This window comes from Trachurus trachurus, assembly GCF_905171665.1.
Source record: "Trachurus trachurus genome assembly, chromosome: 6".
In the NCBI taxonomy this organism is placed as follows: Eukaryota; Metazoa; Chordata; class Actinopteri; order Carangiformes; family Carangidae; genus Trachurus; species Trachurus trachurus.
This window is the reverse complement of record NC_139897.1, coordinates 15,089,798-15,108,823: the sequence shown is the minus strand read 5'-3', so window position 1 is coordinate 15,108,823 and position 19,026 is coordinate 15,089,798. Positions and strand designations below refer to the sequence as shown.

Here is a 19,026-nt window from a genome sequence, read left to right as displayed (position 1 = left end):
TGACAAAACAGTGTTATTGAGATTTTTTATATATATTTAAGAGACCTGCTTTTGAGGGCAGCATAAAACACTGCACACATGATAAACAGAGTAAAATGAGTATTACATTCTGCAAGAGAGTACAGATAATAGCTACAGTAAGAATCATAAATACAGGTCTGACTTTAGGACCAAACCCATTCACAGAGAGTGCTGTTTCCCAGATCCTTTAAAAGGGATGTGGAAATAAAGTAATACGTGGCCTATCACTGACATTGTGGTAAATCTGGGATATTGACATGAGCAGTGTAAACATCAGCAGGAATATCAGTCATTGCAGTCATCATGAGTATTGAGCTGTGTGACTAATGCAACACATGTGGAACGTGTGGTTGGCATCATAAGAGGTAAAGAAACTCAGACCTCTTTATGTTTCGCCCCAAACAACCACAGTAAAGCACTTCTATTTGTTTAATTGTGCAACAATATTTATCTACAAGATCTGATAACATACAGTGACGGGGCCTACAGTATGTAGACATCGCTGTTTTATAACCGACACATTCCCAAATCACAGAGAGTCACACTGTCCTGATGGTTTTAATTAGACCATCAGGATGTTACATAACAGCTTTCTCACTTGCTGAACTGAAACTGAACTGACATTGTCTCCATTTCCATCTCAGCTCTGTGTTTGCCAACACATGTTAAACTGGGATTACCGTGGATGTGTGTGCATATGTGTAAGGGGATTGACTGCTGAAGGCCACTGTATATGCTGTCGGCTGTTTCGCTGTCTGTTGACATATTTGCATGTCTCATAGCTTTGGCCCCTGGTCTCTGGGGACTCTGGGTAGATGGAAACTGCCCATGGACCAGTGTTGCATGCAATTCCCCTCACGCAATGACACATAGAGATGGGTTGCATCTGTATAATACCCGTAATTAAGGGTTAGGGGGTTATTATTATTGGTAGTGGTACACATGGCTAACGTTACAGGTGTCAAACATCAGGTGGCTCACATGTGTAGCCCTTTTGCTGACTGATCACTTAAATGATTTAGGCATGCAACTACTTGCAACTGTGAACTACAAACTGAGTAAAGTGTCTATACTAAGTAGTCTAATCTAGGTCAAAGAACTGAGTTTCCTAGAGCATTAAGCATTAACAATCAGTCACAGATGAGGGACTTTGATGTTAGGTGTTAAATGTATAGTAATAGTAAGAAACTACTATTACCACCACAAAAGTGAAAGAAGTATCTCTATTTTTCAGAGCACTTGTAAAGAAACAGATTTTTAATGTGGCATTAGAGGACTGAAAGAGTGTTTGAGTGACCAAACCTCAGTCAAAAAAAAATCTAAATGTTCTTCAGGTTACACAAATGTCCTTCAAGCACTGACAAACACATCCAAGTCTTGTTTCCGTGACAGAAAAAATGCATATTTTATGTCTGGAAGTGTGGGATGCACATGTGTATCGAGTAGTGAGACTTAACCACTCAAAAAGCTTGATCTCGAAAGAATGAACCAAGTGACCAAATTACCCCAACAGATTGTAAACTGTGCCGCTTGGATTGTGTGCGAGCTTAATCTGAGCCTACAGTTTCAATTGGGTAAAAAAAGAGGCGAGACGGCTTAACTTTGTCTTTGATGTGATCCGTCAGGCTAAAACAGACATTACTCTGTGGTTTTTCACACATGATATTTGACTGTAAAACAAACCTACAGTGTATGTTTTAACCAAAAGCAATCTGTTAATTCCAAGAAAACTATTTAAATTTGTGACAAGTATATTTTACAAGATAAAATAGTCTCTCCCCCACCCATAAGAACCCCCCTGAGGGTTAACAAGACAGCTGGAGGGTGAGGGGTCTCCAGATGTTGGACAAAGCACACTCCTTATGCTGAGGGGAAAAACGTCAATGCACCCATTTTTATGACTTTAGACAGTTATAAGAGACTTTCTAATAAATGCATGATAACATGGCATAAATCATCTGAGATAAGTAGTGTTTAATACATATAATTTACTACACAAAAATGTAAATTAACTTTTTTTTTTCTTTTCAGGAATGGTATCATATGAGAAAAATCAGTTGGTAATAAAAAAAAAAAAAACATTTTTGGTTAGATTGAATTTGTGCTTTTTGAAATGGTTCACTGAATACAGTTTATTTTATAGTGTTGTTCACGCTTTTTTGTTATTGGATCATTTTATCGTTCAGGTCAATGAAAAATATGGGATGATATGAGAAAGAAGGTCACTTTTTACAACGGATAGACTCGTAATTGTTGCAATAAGGCATTTAACAAGCCAGACTGAGGATCATTGTGCTGAGATATTATGATGCAGAAAGGAGGTTAATGGTTACCGTAGATCTTTGTTTGACCTGGCAGTTGAGTGCCAGGTCATCGCAACCTCTGGATACTAAACTTGTGTTATTTTCTTTTCATGCACCAGTAGAGGGATGAAACGGAAAAGAGCGTATACCTGTCACCACCGAAATGAGTGAGTCGTCGTCAGTTCACTCGTTGAAGCTTGTTTCGTTGGCCCGATCTCTGTCCGGGCTTGGGCTCGACGCCGCCAATGGATGCCCCATCAACCCCCCAGACACTGCTGACCCTCCTCTTCCGGTATGGTCTCCTCTGACTATAAACACTCATCTTGTAGCACAGTTTCCCCCTCCATGAGCGCACAGAGCTTTGCTTGTTTGTCACGCTCTTGCACTAGAGTAGTCCCTCCTTGTAAAACCTCATTACTGTGCTCATTAATTACCTGTGTGTGTTTGTCCAGGAGTCTGGCATTGATCTAGGCCCTGGGCTTTATTTCACTGATGGCAAGAGAAAAGCGGACTATGTCCTTTGCTACAAATACAAGAAAAGGCGGGCATCCAAGGCACGCCTTTCCATCACATCCAATGGGAGTATACCAATACATATACCAGGCCACTGGGAAACAGAAGGAGAATCTGGGGACGCAGGTGCACCTGGAGGAGATGAGGTGCCAAAGCTGTCCGAGGAGGAGAAGGCTTTAATGAGGGAGGAGTTTGAGGCGGGGCTACTGGAAGCTGGACTACAGATAGAGCGTGATAGACAGGTGTGTATCCTGCGCTACAGTGCTTTCACTATGATTGTTTTTTCATCTGCTACACACTCCTATACAGATTTGTGGGTCAGAGCCATCCTTAAGTGATGTGACCTAAAATCCTCTGATTGGACAGCTGCCAAACAGGTTGAGGATAAGACTCAGCTTGTCCCTTGCAGCTAGAGGACATGCCTGTACTCCAATTAAAGAGAGAACTTATTGATATTAGAGGACAATATGGTAATAATGATAATAACAACAACAGCAATAAAAACAATGTTGCAGACTTGGGCTGGGGTTAGGGTAAGGCATCCAGTTGAACTTAGGGTTAGATGGGAATGCATTATCTCAATGATGGATCTCCACAGATATAATGCAACAAGCATGAGTGTTATGTGTGTCCATTTGTGTGTGTGTGTTGTGCGACGCTTGCGTGTTAAATCAGCTGCTGTTTTGGTTGAGGATTAAGACCGCTGACCGTAAGTGTGAAGCCAAAGGCCAGATTATAGGGCCTTATTAGAGAGCGATCCACTACTCGGAAGTGTGTATGCTGGCACATGAATGTATATCTAGCATGATCAGTGAGAAGGATGTGCGCCGTGGTCACTGTGTCCTGTATCGGTGTGTGTGTGCCAAGTATGATCAGGCTGATGTTGTGACAACCGAACAGTGAAGGATTTATTTGATAATATAGCGCTGTGGATCAGGGGATGAGTATTCTCAGCTGTGTTGTTTGTGTACAACATGAGTGAGGCTACACTACAGTTGTTCTCCTCCTGAAGGTGCAACTCAATTTTTTGGAAATAATCGTCCTCATTGTGGTAAAACTATGTCGCATCTTTTGATCAAAACTCACCTCCTGTATGTGATCGTGTTTTTATCTATACTTTCCCTGACCATAGTGCAGAGTCTGGTACCTTTGAACAGGCTTTAATGCTGGAAAATTGCTTGATAAATCTCTGATAAAACACAACATTAGAGGTGTAGCCGGCGCTGTTTGAGTCAATGAGGTCATTACAGTAATTGCATGGACAGGTTTTAATTCAGTGGTCTGCAGGCATGAGGAGAGCTTTTCCCTTTTAACATTATCAGAATTGATAACTGGCTATACCATGGCGGCTTTCAGGTGCCTGTCCCGACAGTTAATGATTTCTGTACTTTGTGGGATTTGGGGGTTCTGGGCTTGAAATAATGGGATTTTCTACAAAACTGCCTCATTGTAACACAAAGTAGTGTACTAACCGGTTTAGAGAGGGCTCATCTGGCTGCTTCAGGACAAGAAGCACATGCAATTAAACGCAAAGAGGAAGAGAGTGAAGAAGACAGACACAGTTAATCTGTCCATCTGACCCATAAAGCGGGGGTAATGTTGAAACATCAAGTTCATAGTCAGAATTCAGATTTTAATTTGACATGTATGCCGTGGTTGATGTGACATAGTGTTTCTCATGTTCTTGTCCTGTGTGTGTGTCTCATTTATCTGTCTTAATGTGTTTACGTGCAGAGGTCAAACGGAATGGGGTTTATTCGGCTGCACATCCCATGGCCAATACTGAGTCGAGAGGCAGAGCTTCAGAAGATCAAAGTTGCTGTGAAAAAGGTCAGCAGCTTTGTACAGCCTTTAACACCACTGGTCATTGATACTGTTGTTATGTAGAACAGATTTGTGGCTATTGGCAGGAGATTCATTTTGGGTGCACAATCATCCCAGTGAACCTTTTTTTAGACTGCGGTATATCAAACAGAACGGCGTGTGACTGAGTGGATTTGATCAAAATGTTTTTCATGCGTGTTCTCATCGAGCAGAAGTGTGAGTTGCGGAAACGGGCCGGCATCGTTGGGATATGGGATTCCATTATGACCAAAGTCAACACGCCGTTTCAGCCAGACGTCCCCGACTTTGACGTCCAAAAAGACTCGCAGACACACTCCCATATGAAAACCCTCAAACATCCTTTTATCAGAGACAAGCTCCAACTGTAAGTACCTGCTGTTACACTCACCAAGTGCACATGTCATGGCATTATGTCAAAAAAAAAAAAAAACTAACCCAGTTTAGGAGTCGCCCTTGGCCAGGGACACACTTGTCATGGTCGGTGATAACACCCTAATATCTAGATCACCTGCAGGCTGTGTGCTTTCATCATCCTGATCATAGCACAGTGCAGCTCTCACAGATATTGAACATTTATTCTTTACGTCACTGCAATGGAAATTTTGTAATCTGTGTACTACTAAACAAAAGAAACCAAAGTGCAGGTTTGATCATTGATCCCAGCACACATGACCCCACCCAGTCTATTGTTCATACTCACATTTGTTCTGTGCCTGTTTCCTGTCACTTCCTGCAGGTATGACATCCAGTCAACAGACACCGTATTTGATAATGCAACACGGAGCAGAATAGTGAGTCCAGGAAGCACACATCTACTAATTTCACTTTTGATTTTCTTGTTGTTTTGCATACACATATCTGAGTTTAAATACCTAATGCTATGTTTGCTTCCCAGGTGGCTGAGATTATTTCACGCACTACCTGCAGACACACTTGCCAAACCACTGGTGAGGCCTAGCTTTTTTTTTTCACTCTGTTCACATGCTTGCTGTCAGTCAGATTTGATCCATATGCCAGCGGTCACAAAGCTGACTCCATGACATTGTGTTACTCTCCGTCTTTGTGTCATAAGGCATCAACTCATTATTGGCTCGGGGTGTCTATGACTCTGCCTTCCCTCTGCATGATGTGAGTAATACAGAAATAGCAATGTCTCTGGACACTGTGGAAGTGTCTTTGCTCAAACTATGCACAATACATGCAATATATGCACAGAGGAAATAGATACAGTATTCACATGCATATACAATATATGCATGTGCATACTGTATCTATTTCCTCTGTGCATATATTCTGTATTGTATAGGATTATATAGTCAAATGTATACGAACAATTTTAATAGAAAAATGTTTCCTAACTCTTATCTGTGCATAAAATATGACATGCTGTAAGAAACAATTTGTCCCATGTAAAGAGGTGGTTACTGTTTCACTTTAGGGGTCGTTCACAAGGAGAGGAGGGAAAGATCAACGAAATGACAGACAGGTAAGTTGACAAATTTGGTCACATAATGTTTGCAAAATTACCCAATTACAGCTGTTACTGGAGTCACTGAAGGTGACAGAGGAACTGAATATTCTCTTAAAAGCCTGATGAATTTGCCCTAATTTGGCCCCAATAATGATTTTCATCTTGGTAGTATGTGTTTTTTTAGGATTCAAATCAGATGAGTCAGACCTGTTTCCAATGAATTTTATTTACTGGACTGGACAAAATGTGTTATTGTGTAGTTCAGCAGTTAAAAATAGTTAATGTTTATTATTGAGATGTGGAATCTGCTAAAACCATCAAATGTGTGATATTATTTTCTCACTCTTGTCTAACAAAATATCATTATAACCTTATAACCAACCCAACAGCTATGTTTGTGAAAGTGTCTTACTGAGGTTTTGACTTTCAAAAGCATTCAACAAAGACATTAGAAATTATATATTTGGTGAGATATTAGAAATTTGAGAATGTGATTTTCTTATATTAGTGTTAATTGTTTTAGTCCTGGTTACTATGTGACTTTTATATTTAATCACTAACTGTTATCAACATATCATTTATTTTTGTCATCTTTGGGTTTCCTTCAGCTCCTGCATGAGGAGTGGGCTAACTATGGAGTCATGCATAAATACCAGCCCGTGGACCTGATCAGGTACAGAGCAGTGCAATCAAACATCAGTCTAAGAGCTGTAGAAAGTGCATTATTCAGTATAGCCGCCGATAAAAACCTGACTGAACAAACATACTGATGACTCTGCTGTTCCAGAGGCACCAGTGGGGCTAAGTATATGAAGTTTGGCCTATTGATGATGTTGAGAAAAAAGGCACTGATGTTATTATTCTCTCAGGTGTGCCAATAAAGTTTCAGGGAAGTCCTTTATGTTGAATAAATGATTCATGATGTGCAAATATAACATTATGACCTGAGAGTGGTTCAAGTTGGAAGCTATGTTGAAATAGAGTGTGTCTAAAATGGAAAGGATGTGTCCTCTGAGGATGGAAAGGATGTGTCCTGTGTGTCCTCCCATGAAAAAGCACTCAGTGAACTGAACAGCAGTGTGACCTTTTGATTTTGTCATTCCTTAGGCCTTTGGTTCATGGGATAGGATGGTTAAAATACTTTCCTTTGTTTTAACAGAAAATACTTTGGAGAGCAGATCGGGTTGTATTTTGCTTGGCTGGGTGTTTACACTCAGCTACTCATCCCTCCCTCTGTACTGGGCATCATCGTCTTCCTGTATGGCATATTCACTGTGGATACCAATGTGCCAAGGTAAGAAGATGTGCACTCTTTGAATTGATTCATGTATTCGTTATCAGGAATACATGAGTGTGATGATGTTATCCTCTGAGTTGTCATTGCACATGTCTATTTCAGTCAGGAGACTTGCGATGACCACCTGAACATCACCATGTGTCCACTGTGTGATGGAGTATGTGACTACTGGCATCTGAGTTCTGTGTGTTCGCTGGCCCGAGCTTCATACCTGTTTGACAATGGAGCCACCGTCCTCTTTGCTATTTTCATGTCTCTGTGGGGTAACTATGCATTTTAATACACTTTCCTGATAATGACACAGCAGGGACATTTCAGTAGACCAGCCACTTGAGACTAAAGACTGGAGAGCTGGTTTGAATGCATCTCTTTTTTATGAATCTTTCTGTATTTAAGCACAATGGACCAGTGGCCCTGGTCAAGACAAGAAAAACCATGTCACATAAAATCATTACATTTGGAACAATGCATACATTTAAAACAGTAAATCCCATGTGTAGTAAGTCCTCATACTGGAAACAGTGCTGAAAACAAGACACCATGAAGACGCTATTTCCCTTTAGTGTTTAGACTTAATCTCAGGAAAGAAAGGAGATGCTGGTCAGTTAACCTAGTGATGTGTAGCTGATTAAAAGAACTTTCAAGTCAATATGGCGCTCTATCTGTAACTAGTGTTGATTTGCCAGTGTAGTGTGAATGTAAGTTTCTACTGCACTGAAGCTTTAGTTTTGCCTCTCACTGGTGGGTCACTTTGGATGAAAGTGTCTGCCAAATGTCGATGTAAATGTCTCAGTAGGAAGTACATTATAGTGCATTGATCTTTTATCGCTGTAATGATGGAGGAATTACTACTCATTAATATGAGAGGGGTGACAGATTTATGGCAACAATAATAATACTGCATGGTCAGGCAGGCCAGTGTCCTTCAGCAGACCAGATGCATGATGAAGGAGTAGGATACATTATTTGCATTATGCATGATCAGAGCCAGTGAATCTGCACTGACACAGCAGTGTTGGTGCAACTATGATTGATTGATAGATAGATAGATAGATAGATAGATAGATAGATAGATAGATAGATAGATAGATAGATAGATAGATAGATAGATAGATAGATAGATAGATAGATAGATAGATAGATAGATAGATAGATAGATAGATAGATAGATAGATAGATAGATAGATAGATAGATAGATAGATAGATAGATCATTTATTAGTACAGACTCTGGGTCCAGTTAAAAAACACTGGACCCAGAATTGGTGAGAATTGGTGTTTATAATCATCGTACTTAAGATATTTCCTAGACAAATAACTAAGTCCAGTTGCTTTCGATTTAACCTCCTTTGAAATACTATGACCTGGGCAAATGAGAATATGCACCGGCGTACTTAAGATAGTTTATGAGCATCAAGCTGCTTCCTGGTTTGTAAAGGTACTACCACCCATCTTTGAAGAGTCTCATGTAAAGAGGGTTTCCAGTGGGCGTGTTCTGATGTAAATACTGATAGTTAGTATAGACAAAGACATTTGTCCAATTTCCAGTGTTTCATATTCTGTTTCTGCATTAAAAATGTTTGTTATGTTAAGGTTCAGTTGTTACACAGCTCCAGATTCACCACATTGCTCAAGGGCTTACCAGGGACTTATTTTCTTATTATACAGTATAGGAATGTCATGATCTGTCTGACATTGTTTAAAATGTAAGGCTCAGTGATTACTAACATTTCTTCTGTTCATCTTCTTGCAGCTGCCTGTTTCCTTGAGCACTGGAAAAGGCGACAGATGTGTTTGAAACATACCTGGGACCTGACAAGCTTGGAGGATGAGGAGGTAGATTTAACTCATAACGCAGAGCCTTTACTGTTTTACCTTTGTCTTATAACATCAGTCTTTATTTTCACTTTCGATGGTCACAAGTCCTGTTTATTAAAGTGCTAAGTCATTCAGGGTGAGAGGGTTAATCCCGTGGCCCGGGTCAAGGCTGACGACAGTTGTGGTTTGCCTCACAGATTATCATATGTCTCAAAGCACTGCCTTCCCCACTTACACACACATACACATACACACATGGCCACCCATGTTTACATGACTCCTTAACCTCTAAAGGGCTGTAATGGGATTGTTCTGTTCTTAAAGCAGCGCAGTTGCTGGATAAGGTGACACAGCAGGGTAACAACAGAACCACTCACATCCTAACACATCTTCTACTCTCTTTCTCTCTCTCTCCCTGTGTCTCTCTTTCATCTCATCTGCATCTCCGCTGCCTGAAGGAGCGAGTCCAGGTGGGCAAGTTTTTTGTGCTCATTACATGTGTACCAAACTGACTTCAACAGTTGAATCACAGTCTGGTTTAAGATGGTGTAATATTTTTATTTTTGAAAAAAAAAAAGTATTGGTATTTATTAAGATATTTATGATTGGTAGAAAACTGAACAATAAAAATGAGTAAAAGGTATGTTATGAAAACAAAAAAACAATTTCCAAGCAAATATGCTGTTGACCATGTTGAAATCATTGCCAGGTTGCATCATATTTTGAAGGTAGAACCTAGAACAGGATCTGTTGTGAGCTAATATCCAGTCAAAGCTGGTCACTGAAATCTGGCATACAAACGGAGATCCAAAACCCACGCTGTGCAACACCCATAGAAAATACAAGAGAATATAGCTGCGTGTAATTTTTGTAGCTTTACTTATTTTTATTTTTTATTTTTTACAAATGGTGTGTAAAGTGTATGTGTATCAAGTCACTGTACTGTGAAGCTCTGAATGGCTAAACAAAAAGAGTAATTGTGTATGTTCCTCACTTTTCTGATGCACTCCCATTGGCTTTAACAACTGTGGGTTGGTTTGTGCGGCAGGAGGAGATGAGGCCTGAATATGAAGAAGCTTTACAGGAGAAAAAAGCCAAGATGAAAGCACTGTCTAAGAAGAAGGTATTGTGTCTAACTGTTGGTGTATGTGTGTTTCAGATACAGTTTAATGATTTATGGTGCAAACTTCACACAACTTTTCTCACTCTCATTAGCAGTTGACAAAAGCTGCAGATGGTGCAGATGGAGAAACAGACCAGATGCTGGCCTCCCAGGTATCACTGCACTGCTCTATGTGATCGGACATTAGGTGGACAGAGTTGCTGGGAGGGGGGAAGAGGGCAGAGCTGTCACACTGAGAGGATTTAAACTCGCCGCACAGTGATTGCGAACGCAGATCTCACCTCTTCAATCACACAGCACAAAGTGAAAGAAAAGAAAACGATGCAACAGAAGCAAATGTTGCGGTCTATCTACAATGAAGTTATTAGAGACTAACTGGGAAGTATATGAGTTTATGTTGGTGCATAAAGAGGAAACCCCCTGCATCTGCTGTAGATGGTTGAGTCCAAAGCTGCTTACCTGCCTGAGATTAGCCCAGATTACTGATGGAGAGAGAAAAGGGAGGAGGAAGGGGAGGGGATTTCTGTCCTTTCAGATGGCAAACATGCACCTGCCAGACAAGAAACATAATGTGTGTGTGAAGAACATGTGCTCAGCATTATAGCATAAATCAATATGGCTGTGTTTCCCCGCTGTTTGCTCAGATAACATACATGTTTTTCTTGACAGCATGAGCCAGAGTCTCTGGACATTGAGGATCACCTGTCAGGTTACCTCATCAATGTGTCCACCTTACTACTACTGGTACTGCACCGTGCACACGCTCACCTTTTCTAACCTTTACCTTCCTCCTTGTTAATCTTGCAACACTTTTATATCCACAAGTCCTTTTTTTATATACAGATGTCAGGCAGTTAAGGGAAATAGTTTTTTATGTCTCCATAATGTTTGGTGGTTTATATAAATTAATATTTTATTAATCTACATGTTTCCCTTGCTGTTTTCCATATTAATTAGTCATTGTTATAGATAATGGAGATTTACTACTTACAAAAGGTTTTATTGTGTCACTCATTTCACTTTATTATAGACCTTTATATCAATAGAAAATAACAAACAGATAACAGTGAAAGACTAAATGAAACAATATAGAAGAAGTGGAAAATATTTTTTAAAATTATGTTAAAGTACAACTTTAGGTTATTTGTTCAGTTGTTAACCCTTTATGAATCATAAATAAACACTCATAAACATGTTATTACAGTTTTTGTACATTGATGTCTCACCATTTGGCAAGATCAAGTTAATATGCAATACTTATTGAACTCATTAATGTATCATTACTATTTGTAAGTGGTAAAAGGAGCCCTGTAAAGTGTAAAAACCACCATTTTTTATGAATGAGTTGCTATTTATTATTATAAGTATTGACAACCAAATTAAAAACCTATAAATCATTAATAATGGTAGTCCTATTGAAAAGATACTTGTATTTAGCAAATATTAAAAATACAATATCATCCAGAAGACAAAGAAATATTTCTCCACACCAGAGTCTCTAACCTTTTCATATTGTTTGCATGTGTCCTGTGTGTGTGTTCAGATCTTCGTGACCTTCTCTGCAGTGTTTGGGGTGGTAGTTTATCGTATCTGCATGTTAAGTGTGTGGTCCATGAACCCGGATCCTGAAGCCAAGGCCAGCGTGAGGATGACCGTCACCACCACAGGCATCATCCTCAACATGCTGGTCGTCCTGGTGTTGGAAGAGGTTTATGGAGCAATCGCCGTGTGGCTGACTGAACTGGGTACTGCTTTTCAATATGTTACAGAGTAAAGCATCAGCAAGGGAAAGCTTAACACTGACAATGTTAGCTGCAAAAATGCGGAGCTCGAGACAGAATGTAGAAAGATCCAAGAGAGTAGACAAGTAGACAAGTAGACAAGTACTGTAGGATACTGACAGTCAATAAACCTAGACCTAGTGCCATGTGATGTAGGAAATGTGGATTGGACCTGACCTGAGGTTTTTCTCCTTTCCCTCAGAACTTCCTAAAACAAAGGAAGAATTTGAAGAGAGGCTCATTTTCAAGTCTTTCTTTCTCAAATCCATGAACGCCTTTGCACCTATTTTCTATGTGGCCTTCTTCAAGGGCAGGTGCGTAGTTTTTTTTAATTTTTAACTTTTCTTTTTTTAATCAGTCTTATACTTTATTTCCTGACACTTCCCTTGGTCTTCTTTTCCTGCAGGTTTGCTGGGCGGCCTGGCGATTATGTTTACGTATTTGGAGGTTATCGCATGGAGGAAGTAGGTTCATGTTGCACACAATATGTAAATGTGTGTGTATGCATCGCAGTTTTGAGTAAATGTGTGTACTGTGTATTTCACAGTGTGCTCCTCCGGGCTGCCTCATCGAACTTTGCATCCAGCTCAGCATGATCATGCTTGGAAAGCAGCTTATTCAAAACAACGTGTTTGAAGTTCTCGTACCGTATGTTTTGTTTTCTTTTCTTTTTCTTTCTCATTTGCCAAATTTTCACACCATGATACCTTCGCTCTGACTCTGTCCTGATTTATTGTTTTTTGCAGGAAGCTGAAAAAGATGTACAGAACAATGCAAGAAGAAAAGGGAAAGAAGGATGAGGACGATGACACAGAGGAGAGACCGAAACAACAATTTGATAAAGATTTCACCCTTGAACCCTTCGAAGGCGTCAGTCCAGAGTACATGGAAATGAGTGAGTCTCTTTTAGTATATTGCTCAGTGTTTTATTCATCCACCCTTGCAATCACACAATGTCATTTTCATGTGCTTGTGTTCATATTTACAGTCATCCAGTATGGGTTTGTGTCTCTGTTCGTGGCCTCTTTCCCGCTGGCACCAGCATTTGCTCTGCTCAACAACGTCATAGAGATCCGACTCGATGCTGCAAAATTTGTCACTGAGATCCGTCGGCCCGATGCTGTCAGATGTAAAGACATAGGTATGGATCACACACACACAAGGGCACGTGCACGTTGTGAGTCCCTGTGTGAATGTGAGATAAGCAATGCTTGAACTTCTAATCACTTTCTTTTCCTTCACTCCACTCTGTCCCTCCATTGTTTTGTCTCCATGTCTCTCTGTCCATTCCTTCACATAAATACACTCACACACACACACGGATGGACACACTTTTCCCTTTCCCTCTTTGTCTTTTTTCATGCACATGCTCCCTCCAGGGATTTGGTACAACATTCTCTGTGGGATCAGCAAGTTCTCTGTCATTACCAATGTAAGTGTGTATGTGTAAGTCTGAGTGTGATCTCTGGCAGAGAAGCTGTCGCTGCTGAACGAGTTACCTGAAATAGTTACACTGAAATATCCATAAGATTGATGTTTCAATTTAAACTTTTTGCTGTTGTGCAAATTTATAAAAATGTACATTTACATTGTTATTTTTAACAGTATTTGGTCTTTTTTCATTGTAACACTATGAATCCTTGTCCAGTTCCCAACGTGTCCTGTGGGGGTTTCATGTAACAAAGAAACAAAATTAAAGTATTATAGATACATTAGCATCTGTTCTTTATAAATAATGAATGTGCTGTTTGCTGAATGTATTAGCTTCCACATCCAAAAATCATTTATATGGGTGGATTTACCGTCACATTTGCCTTCTTGCTTTAGCCCATTGCTGCAGTTCCTCGTGTGCTGATCAGTGAGATAGCTGCTCATAGAGACACCGGTCTCATAGTGCCAAAGGGTTATAAGTCTATGCCTCAGTCATTCAGGGTACATTTTCTTCTGGCTGAGGCATTGAGCTGTTTCCTGTTATGTAATACTGATGAAATTCATAGTTAGCAAATCATTCAGCACACCGACCTGACAAAAACTGATAACGGAAAATAAAAAATCATGGCCCAAACCCAGAGCGTGTGAAAGCAATCAGCATGTTCTCTGTCAGGAAGCAAGATACAATAATAAGTGGCCTTAGGGATAATGATGAAAACAACTCCTCCATGGGTCAGACATGGATTACTAACTCTCAGGAGAACCATCTTCATGTAGTTGTTTGTTTCCTCTGTCAGCAGCTCTGCTGTTTTTCAACCAAGATGGAGAGGAATCGCACGCTACTGACAGCTAGATGATGTTTAATTCTTTGTCTGACAGGAGTGTATAGTGTATATAGGTGCTGTAGATGGTTGTGTTATTTGTCTGTGATTATACTGTTTTGTCATTTCCAACCCTTGTTTATCTCCTCAGGCTTTCGTCATCTCCTTCACGTCAGAGTTTGTCCCGCGCATGGTCTACCAGTACATGTACAGTGTAAATGGCACTATGAATGGCTACACAGAGCACTCACTGTCCTACTTCAATGTCAGTAACTTGGCACCAGGCACTGCGCCCACCACCACTCTCAGTACTGGAGTCTCCATGTGCAGGTCAGAATGACTCTCTTTGACCTTGACCTATCTGAATCTCCCTGTAAATCCTTGAGTCTAGCAGCTTAGCTCATACTTTACCTAAATCCCAAACTTGTCTGGAGTTTTCACAAACTGTAAAATATGGCAAGGATTTATGGAGGAAAACCTTTCTAGGAACTACCAGATTTTCTCTGATCTGTAATCACATAAGTCAATGCTGTCCCAGGTTTATCCTCGCTAATACCCACCTTGTCTGTGTTTTTCAGGTATAAGGACTACAGAGACCCTCCATGGGCATCAGATGCCTACACCTTCTCTAAACAGTACTGGTCTGTCCTGGCGGCAAAGCTGGCCTTTGTGATATTCTTCCAGGTATAAAGAAATATGTTTACATGTTTGTGGTGGTAGTTTGTTGTTGTCAGTTTAGAAACTGTGGTTGTGGCTCCCAAGTGTTTAATGAACACCTTTGCATTTGGACTGTGGCCAATGCCCTCTTGTAAACAGTCCTATTTTGCTTCATGTAGTCTTTACCACCTTCTGTTTTTGTTGCTGACAGATGTGATACCACACATTAGAACCAAAGCACTGATCTATCATTTTCTCTCTGTATCTGAAATCAGAGTATCTCCACATACTGAAGACTAATGTGAAGCCACCATGACTGAAATAGTGTATCTGTTAGTGGAAACACTAAATTTAATAGTGGTACCTACAAAGTGAATCCATATTGTGGATGATGATTAGTTTTATGTGGTGAATAGCCAGTCAGCTTAATAAAGAAACAAACCCCCTGATACTGATCTTGCAGGACAGTGCATCCTGATAGCTTAGGGGGTGTAAACCCTCATCTAATTGAACCTATTAAACTTCTTGTAACTGTTTTCTACTATAATGTGATAGTGTAAAAAAAATCATGTAACTAGAGCAACAATGAAGTCCAAGCTTTGTTTTTATGTATCAAGAAAAACACAATGTTCTTTTCCCCTACAGAACCTCGCCATGTTCCTCAGCATGTTGGTTGCCTGGATGATCCCAGACGTCCCACGGTCTCTGCGGGAGCAGCTGAAGAAGGAGAATATGATGCTGATGGAGTTTCTGCTGAATCAAGACCAAGAATCACGTGCCAAATCTAACTCCCCAAAACGCTCCATTCCTCGTTTGCCTGCTCGCATTGACATTGTGGTGGAGGCACCACAGGAAGAGCAAGAGGAGCAGAATGACGAGGAGGAGGAAGGAGCGGTTGAGGTCAATTTGGATGAACCCAGGACGACGGGTGACAGTGATCCAGAGCTTGAGAAGACATCTGAAGACGTTGAAGAGAATGAACAAATACAGCCAGAAGCAGAGGCAGCAGAAGTACAAGAAGAGGTTGGAAAGGTAGAAGGGAGAGAAGGGGGAGAAAAGGAAACAGATGGAGTTGTAAATGAAAGTGATGGAAAGGCTGATAATGAAGAAGAGGGAGGAAAAGAAAAAGAGGAAGAAGAACAAAGAAAGGAAGAAGTGAATGAAGTACAGGCCGAGGAGAAGAATTTCAGTGTTGATCTGGACTCCCTCATGAGCGATCTGGGCCTGCTAGGTGAGAGGATACAAACTTTACATCACCGCGTACCTGTTTTCCTTGATTTGCTCAGCATTTTAAGATCAAGTAAAGTGTATTATCGTATTATTTGTGTTATAATTCCTTTTTTTCTTTCTTGTCACGTAGATGAGGAACCCACATCGAGCACCTATCGAGATACAGAGCTTCCTGTCTCAGGCTCCAAACAGGAACTCCAGAGAGAGAAGGAGCCTCCCTCTCATCCATCATCTAAAAGAGGCTCATCTGAGAGTCTGAGGGGCTCCAGGGCAGAAATGACAGCATCAGATATTGACACTCGGCTCTTCTCACTCATCGCTCCTCCTCCTCCTGCCAGAGAGCCAGGCTCAAGGGCAAAGGCCCGTTGCTCCACCCTGCCTTCCCGCCACAAAGGGGCTGAGGCCTGTTACAGCCTGCCGCGACCCAGCCACTCCATCAGCCTCACCAGGTTCCAGCAGGCGGCCACCCTCACTCCTCTGATTCCCCTTGGGGGGTCGTTACCGGCCTCTTCCAGGCCGTCCTCCCCCCCACAAACACCGGTGTCACCTTCACCTCCACATCCCACACAAACCCCACCGGTCAACCCTGAGTCTCCACAACAGCCCAAAGCCCCCAGTGAACTATTTGCACTAAAAGGCCCTCCGCCCCAACAGCCACGCTCCAGAGGGAAAGTCCGGTGCTCCACCTTGCCTCCACGACAAAGAGCTCCTGGTCCCGAGGAGCCCTCCACCAAGCCTAGCCACTCCACCAGTTTTACGAAGCTGGGAGACCGCATCCCCCCTTCCCCCAGCGAACTGAGGCGTAACACGCCAGTATGAGAAAAGCTGGAAGGCGCGGCACAGTGACAGAGGGAGGGGTAGGGCTATCCAGATTAGCCTCTCCTGTCTGTGCCTGGAGCTTCACCCCTGAAGAGGGACCATCCAGATCAACTGAACCTCCTTTTTATCCTCTTAATCTGCACAGAGATGTTTATACCGCTCAGTGGTTTAGGGCTGATCCTGACAAGGGAAGTGCTGGACAATTCAGAGAAACACTGTTCTGAAACTCTGCTTGCCATGCCCGTGAAAACACCACTGGAACGATGACTCTTTCTATTCTTGTTTTTTTGTTTTTTTTTTGTTTTGGGTTGTTTTTTTGTTGGTTTGTTTTGGTTTGTTTTTGCCCACAACCACAGCTCAATAGCCACTGCTCCTCGTTATTTTCAGTCCCACACATGCAGCAGTGCTGGAATATGGTGAGGAATATGGAAATGTATACAGACCAGTTAGTATCAACAGTTATGCTTGTAGATCTACTGTTTATTTTTAGAGATTTTGATATATAAAAATGTAAAATTATAATAAAAGAAGGACATATTTTTGATATCTGTTTTTCCTTCTTAACTTTCAAGGTCATGATGCATTTCATCCTTGATTTCATTGTCACAATGACGACGGTAAAGGAGAATATTGAAAGGTGAAGGTGATGATGTAGTTAAACTTTACAAGTAACATCACATATCCATATGCAGATGGCAAGCTGAGAAACATAACAACAACACATGTCACTGCTAAATCCTAACTGTGAGTATCAGCACCGATAGGCCTATTATGTTGTCTCTGTTGCCCCCCTCTGGTTTGTTGTGAAACAGATATTTGAATTTGGATGCTCAGTGATGTGTTTGTTTTTGTTTTGTTTTTTATCATTCAAAATTTACATTTCTACCTCTTTTCTGCAAAACCACACACACATACGCACACACTCAGACACAAACACCTGTCAGGTGTAATTTATTGCAGTAAATTCAAATTTCCCCAAAAAAAACTGAGCAGGGAACTAAGGTCACTTCATTTGCGTTTTTATGTTTGTCATTAACCAGGCCTGCTTTTTATGAAGAGGGATGTTTCACTCTCTTTGTGTGTGAAAGTTCCTCCTTCTCCTCTGTCCGTAAAATGCGTAATTGACTCCTCCTCCCCTGCCCCACCAGTGAATGGGGCCTTTGTGGGGGCTTCCCAGCATTCCAAGGGAATTCTTGCAGGTGAGGGTGTTCGCAAACAATCCCACACTCAGATGACTGCTGCAGCTTACCATTTATAACTGAACATCCAAAAGAAAAAAATGCTCCAAGGGCAGTTAGCTGTTTCCAGTGCTGAGATAACCCTACCTTAAAGGACGTACTGGGTGTGATCACCAGAGCGGTCAGGAGTGGGAGGGCAGGATCCCATTCTTTTGAAAAAAAGAAAAAAGGTGAGCGACCACACGCATGCTCAAATATCAACATGCTCACTGGAGCCAGCTGCCTCACACACAATGAGGTACATCACATAGATTAACGAAGGCATTAGCTCATGAGTCAACATTTGGTACAAACTTTTATTCTCTCTTTGAAGATTGGCTCCACAACAGTTATAGCAGTGAACTTATACAGTGGGATCAAACAAGGCTGTTATCTCTTGGGGATATGTGCAATATATATGAAGTGCAAAAGTAGCAGACTGGCTTCTAAGAAATAAGTCCCTGGAGAACACACCACAGTGGGCAACACTGAAGGTGAGTGTGTGTGTTGGCCATGTGCATACATTTACTTTCTCTGATGTATTCTCTGACTGGCTTGTAGTGAGGGATGTAATCACTCAGACATTTGTGGACATGAAACTTAAAGCTAACTGTAGGTGTAAATGAGATCAAATAGAGACTGCTTTGGTTTGATGCAATATTTTACTTCAGTTTCACTGG

At 41.1% G+C, this 19,026-nt stretch overlaps 1 protein-coding gene across 1 annotated transcript; it reads left to right on the top strand.

The window, feature by feature from the left end:
- Positions 1 to 2,487: 2,487 nt before the first annotated feature.
- ano2a (anoctamin 2a) lies at positions 2,488 to 17,129 on the top strand (the record flags this gene model as incomplete). Its single annotated transcript, XM_083973026.1, has 26 exons — positions 2,488 to 2,616; positions 2,777 to 3,079; positions 4,572 to 4,667; positions 4,874 to 5,046; positions 5,419 to 5,473; positions 5,578 to 5,629; positions 5,755 to 5,810; positions 6,121 to 6,168; positions 6,762 to 6,826; positions 7,313 to 7,447; positions 7,553 to 7,713; positions 9,203 to 9,285; positions 10,316 to 10,390; positions 10,486 to 10,542; positions 11,060 to 11,134; positions 11,934 to 12,135; positions 12,374 to 12,485; positions 12,578 to 12,635; positions 12,719 to 12,819; positions 12,918 to 13,066; positions 13,160 to 13,312; positions 13,551 to 13,603; positions 14,575 to 14,753; positions 15,002 to 15,107; positions 15,726 to 16,311; positions 16,441 to 17,129. The coding sequence occupies 26 exons, from the start codon at positions 2,488 to 2,490 to the stop codon at positions 17,127 to 17,129; spliced, it is 3,951 nt and encodes a 1,316-aa protein (XP_083829152.1).
- Positions 17,130 to 19,026: the final 1,897 nt, after the last annotated feature.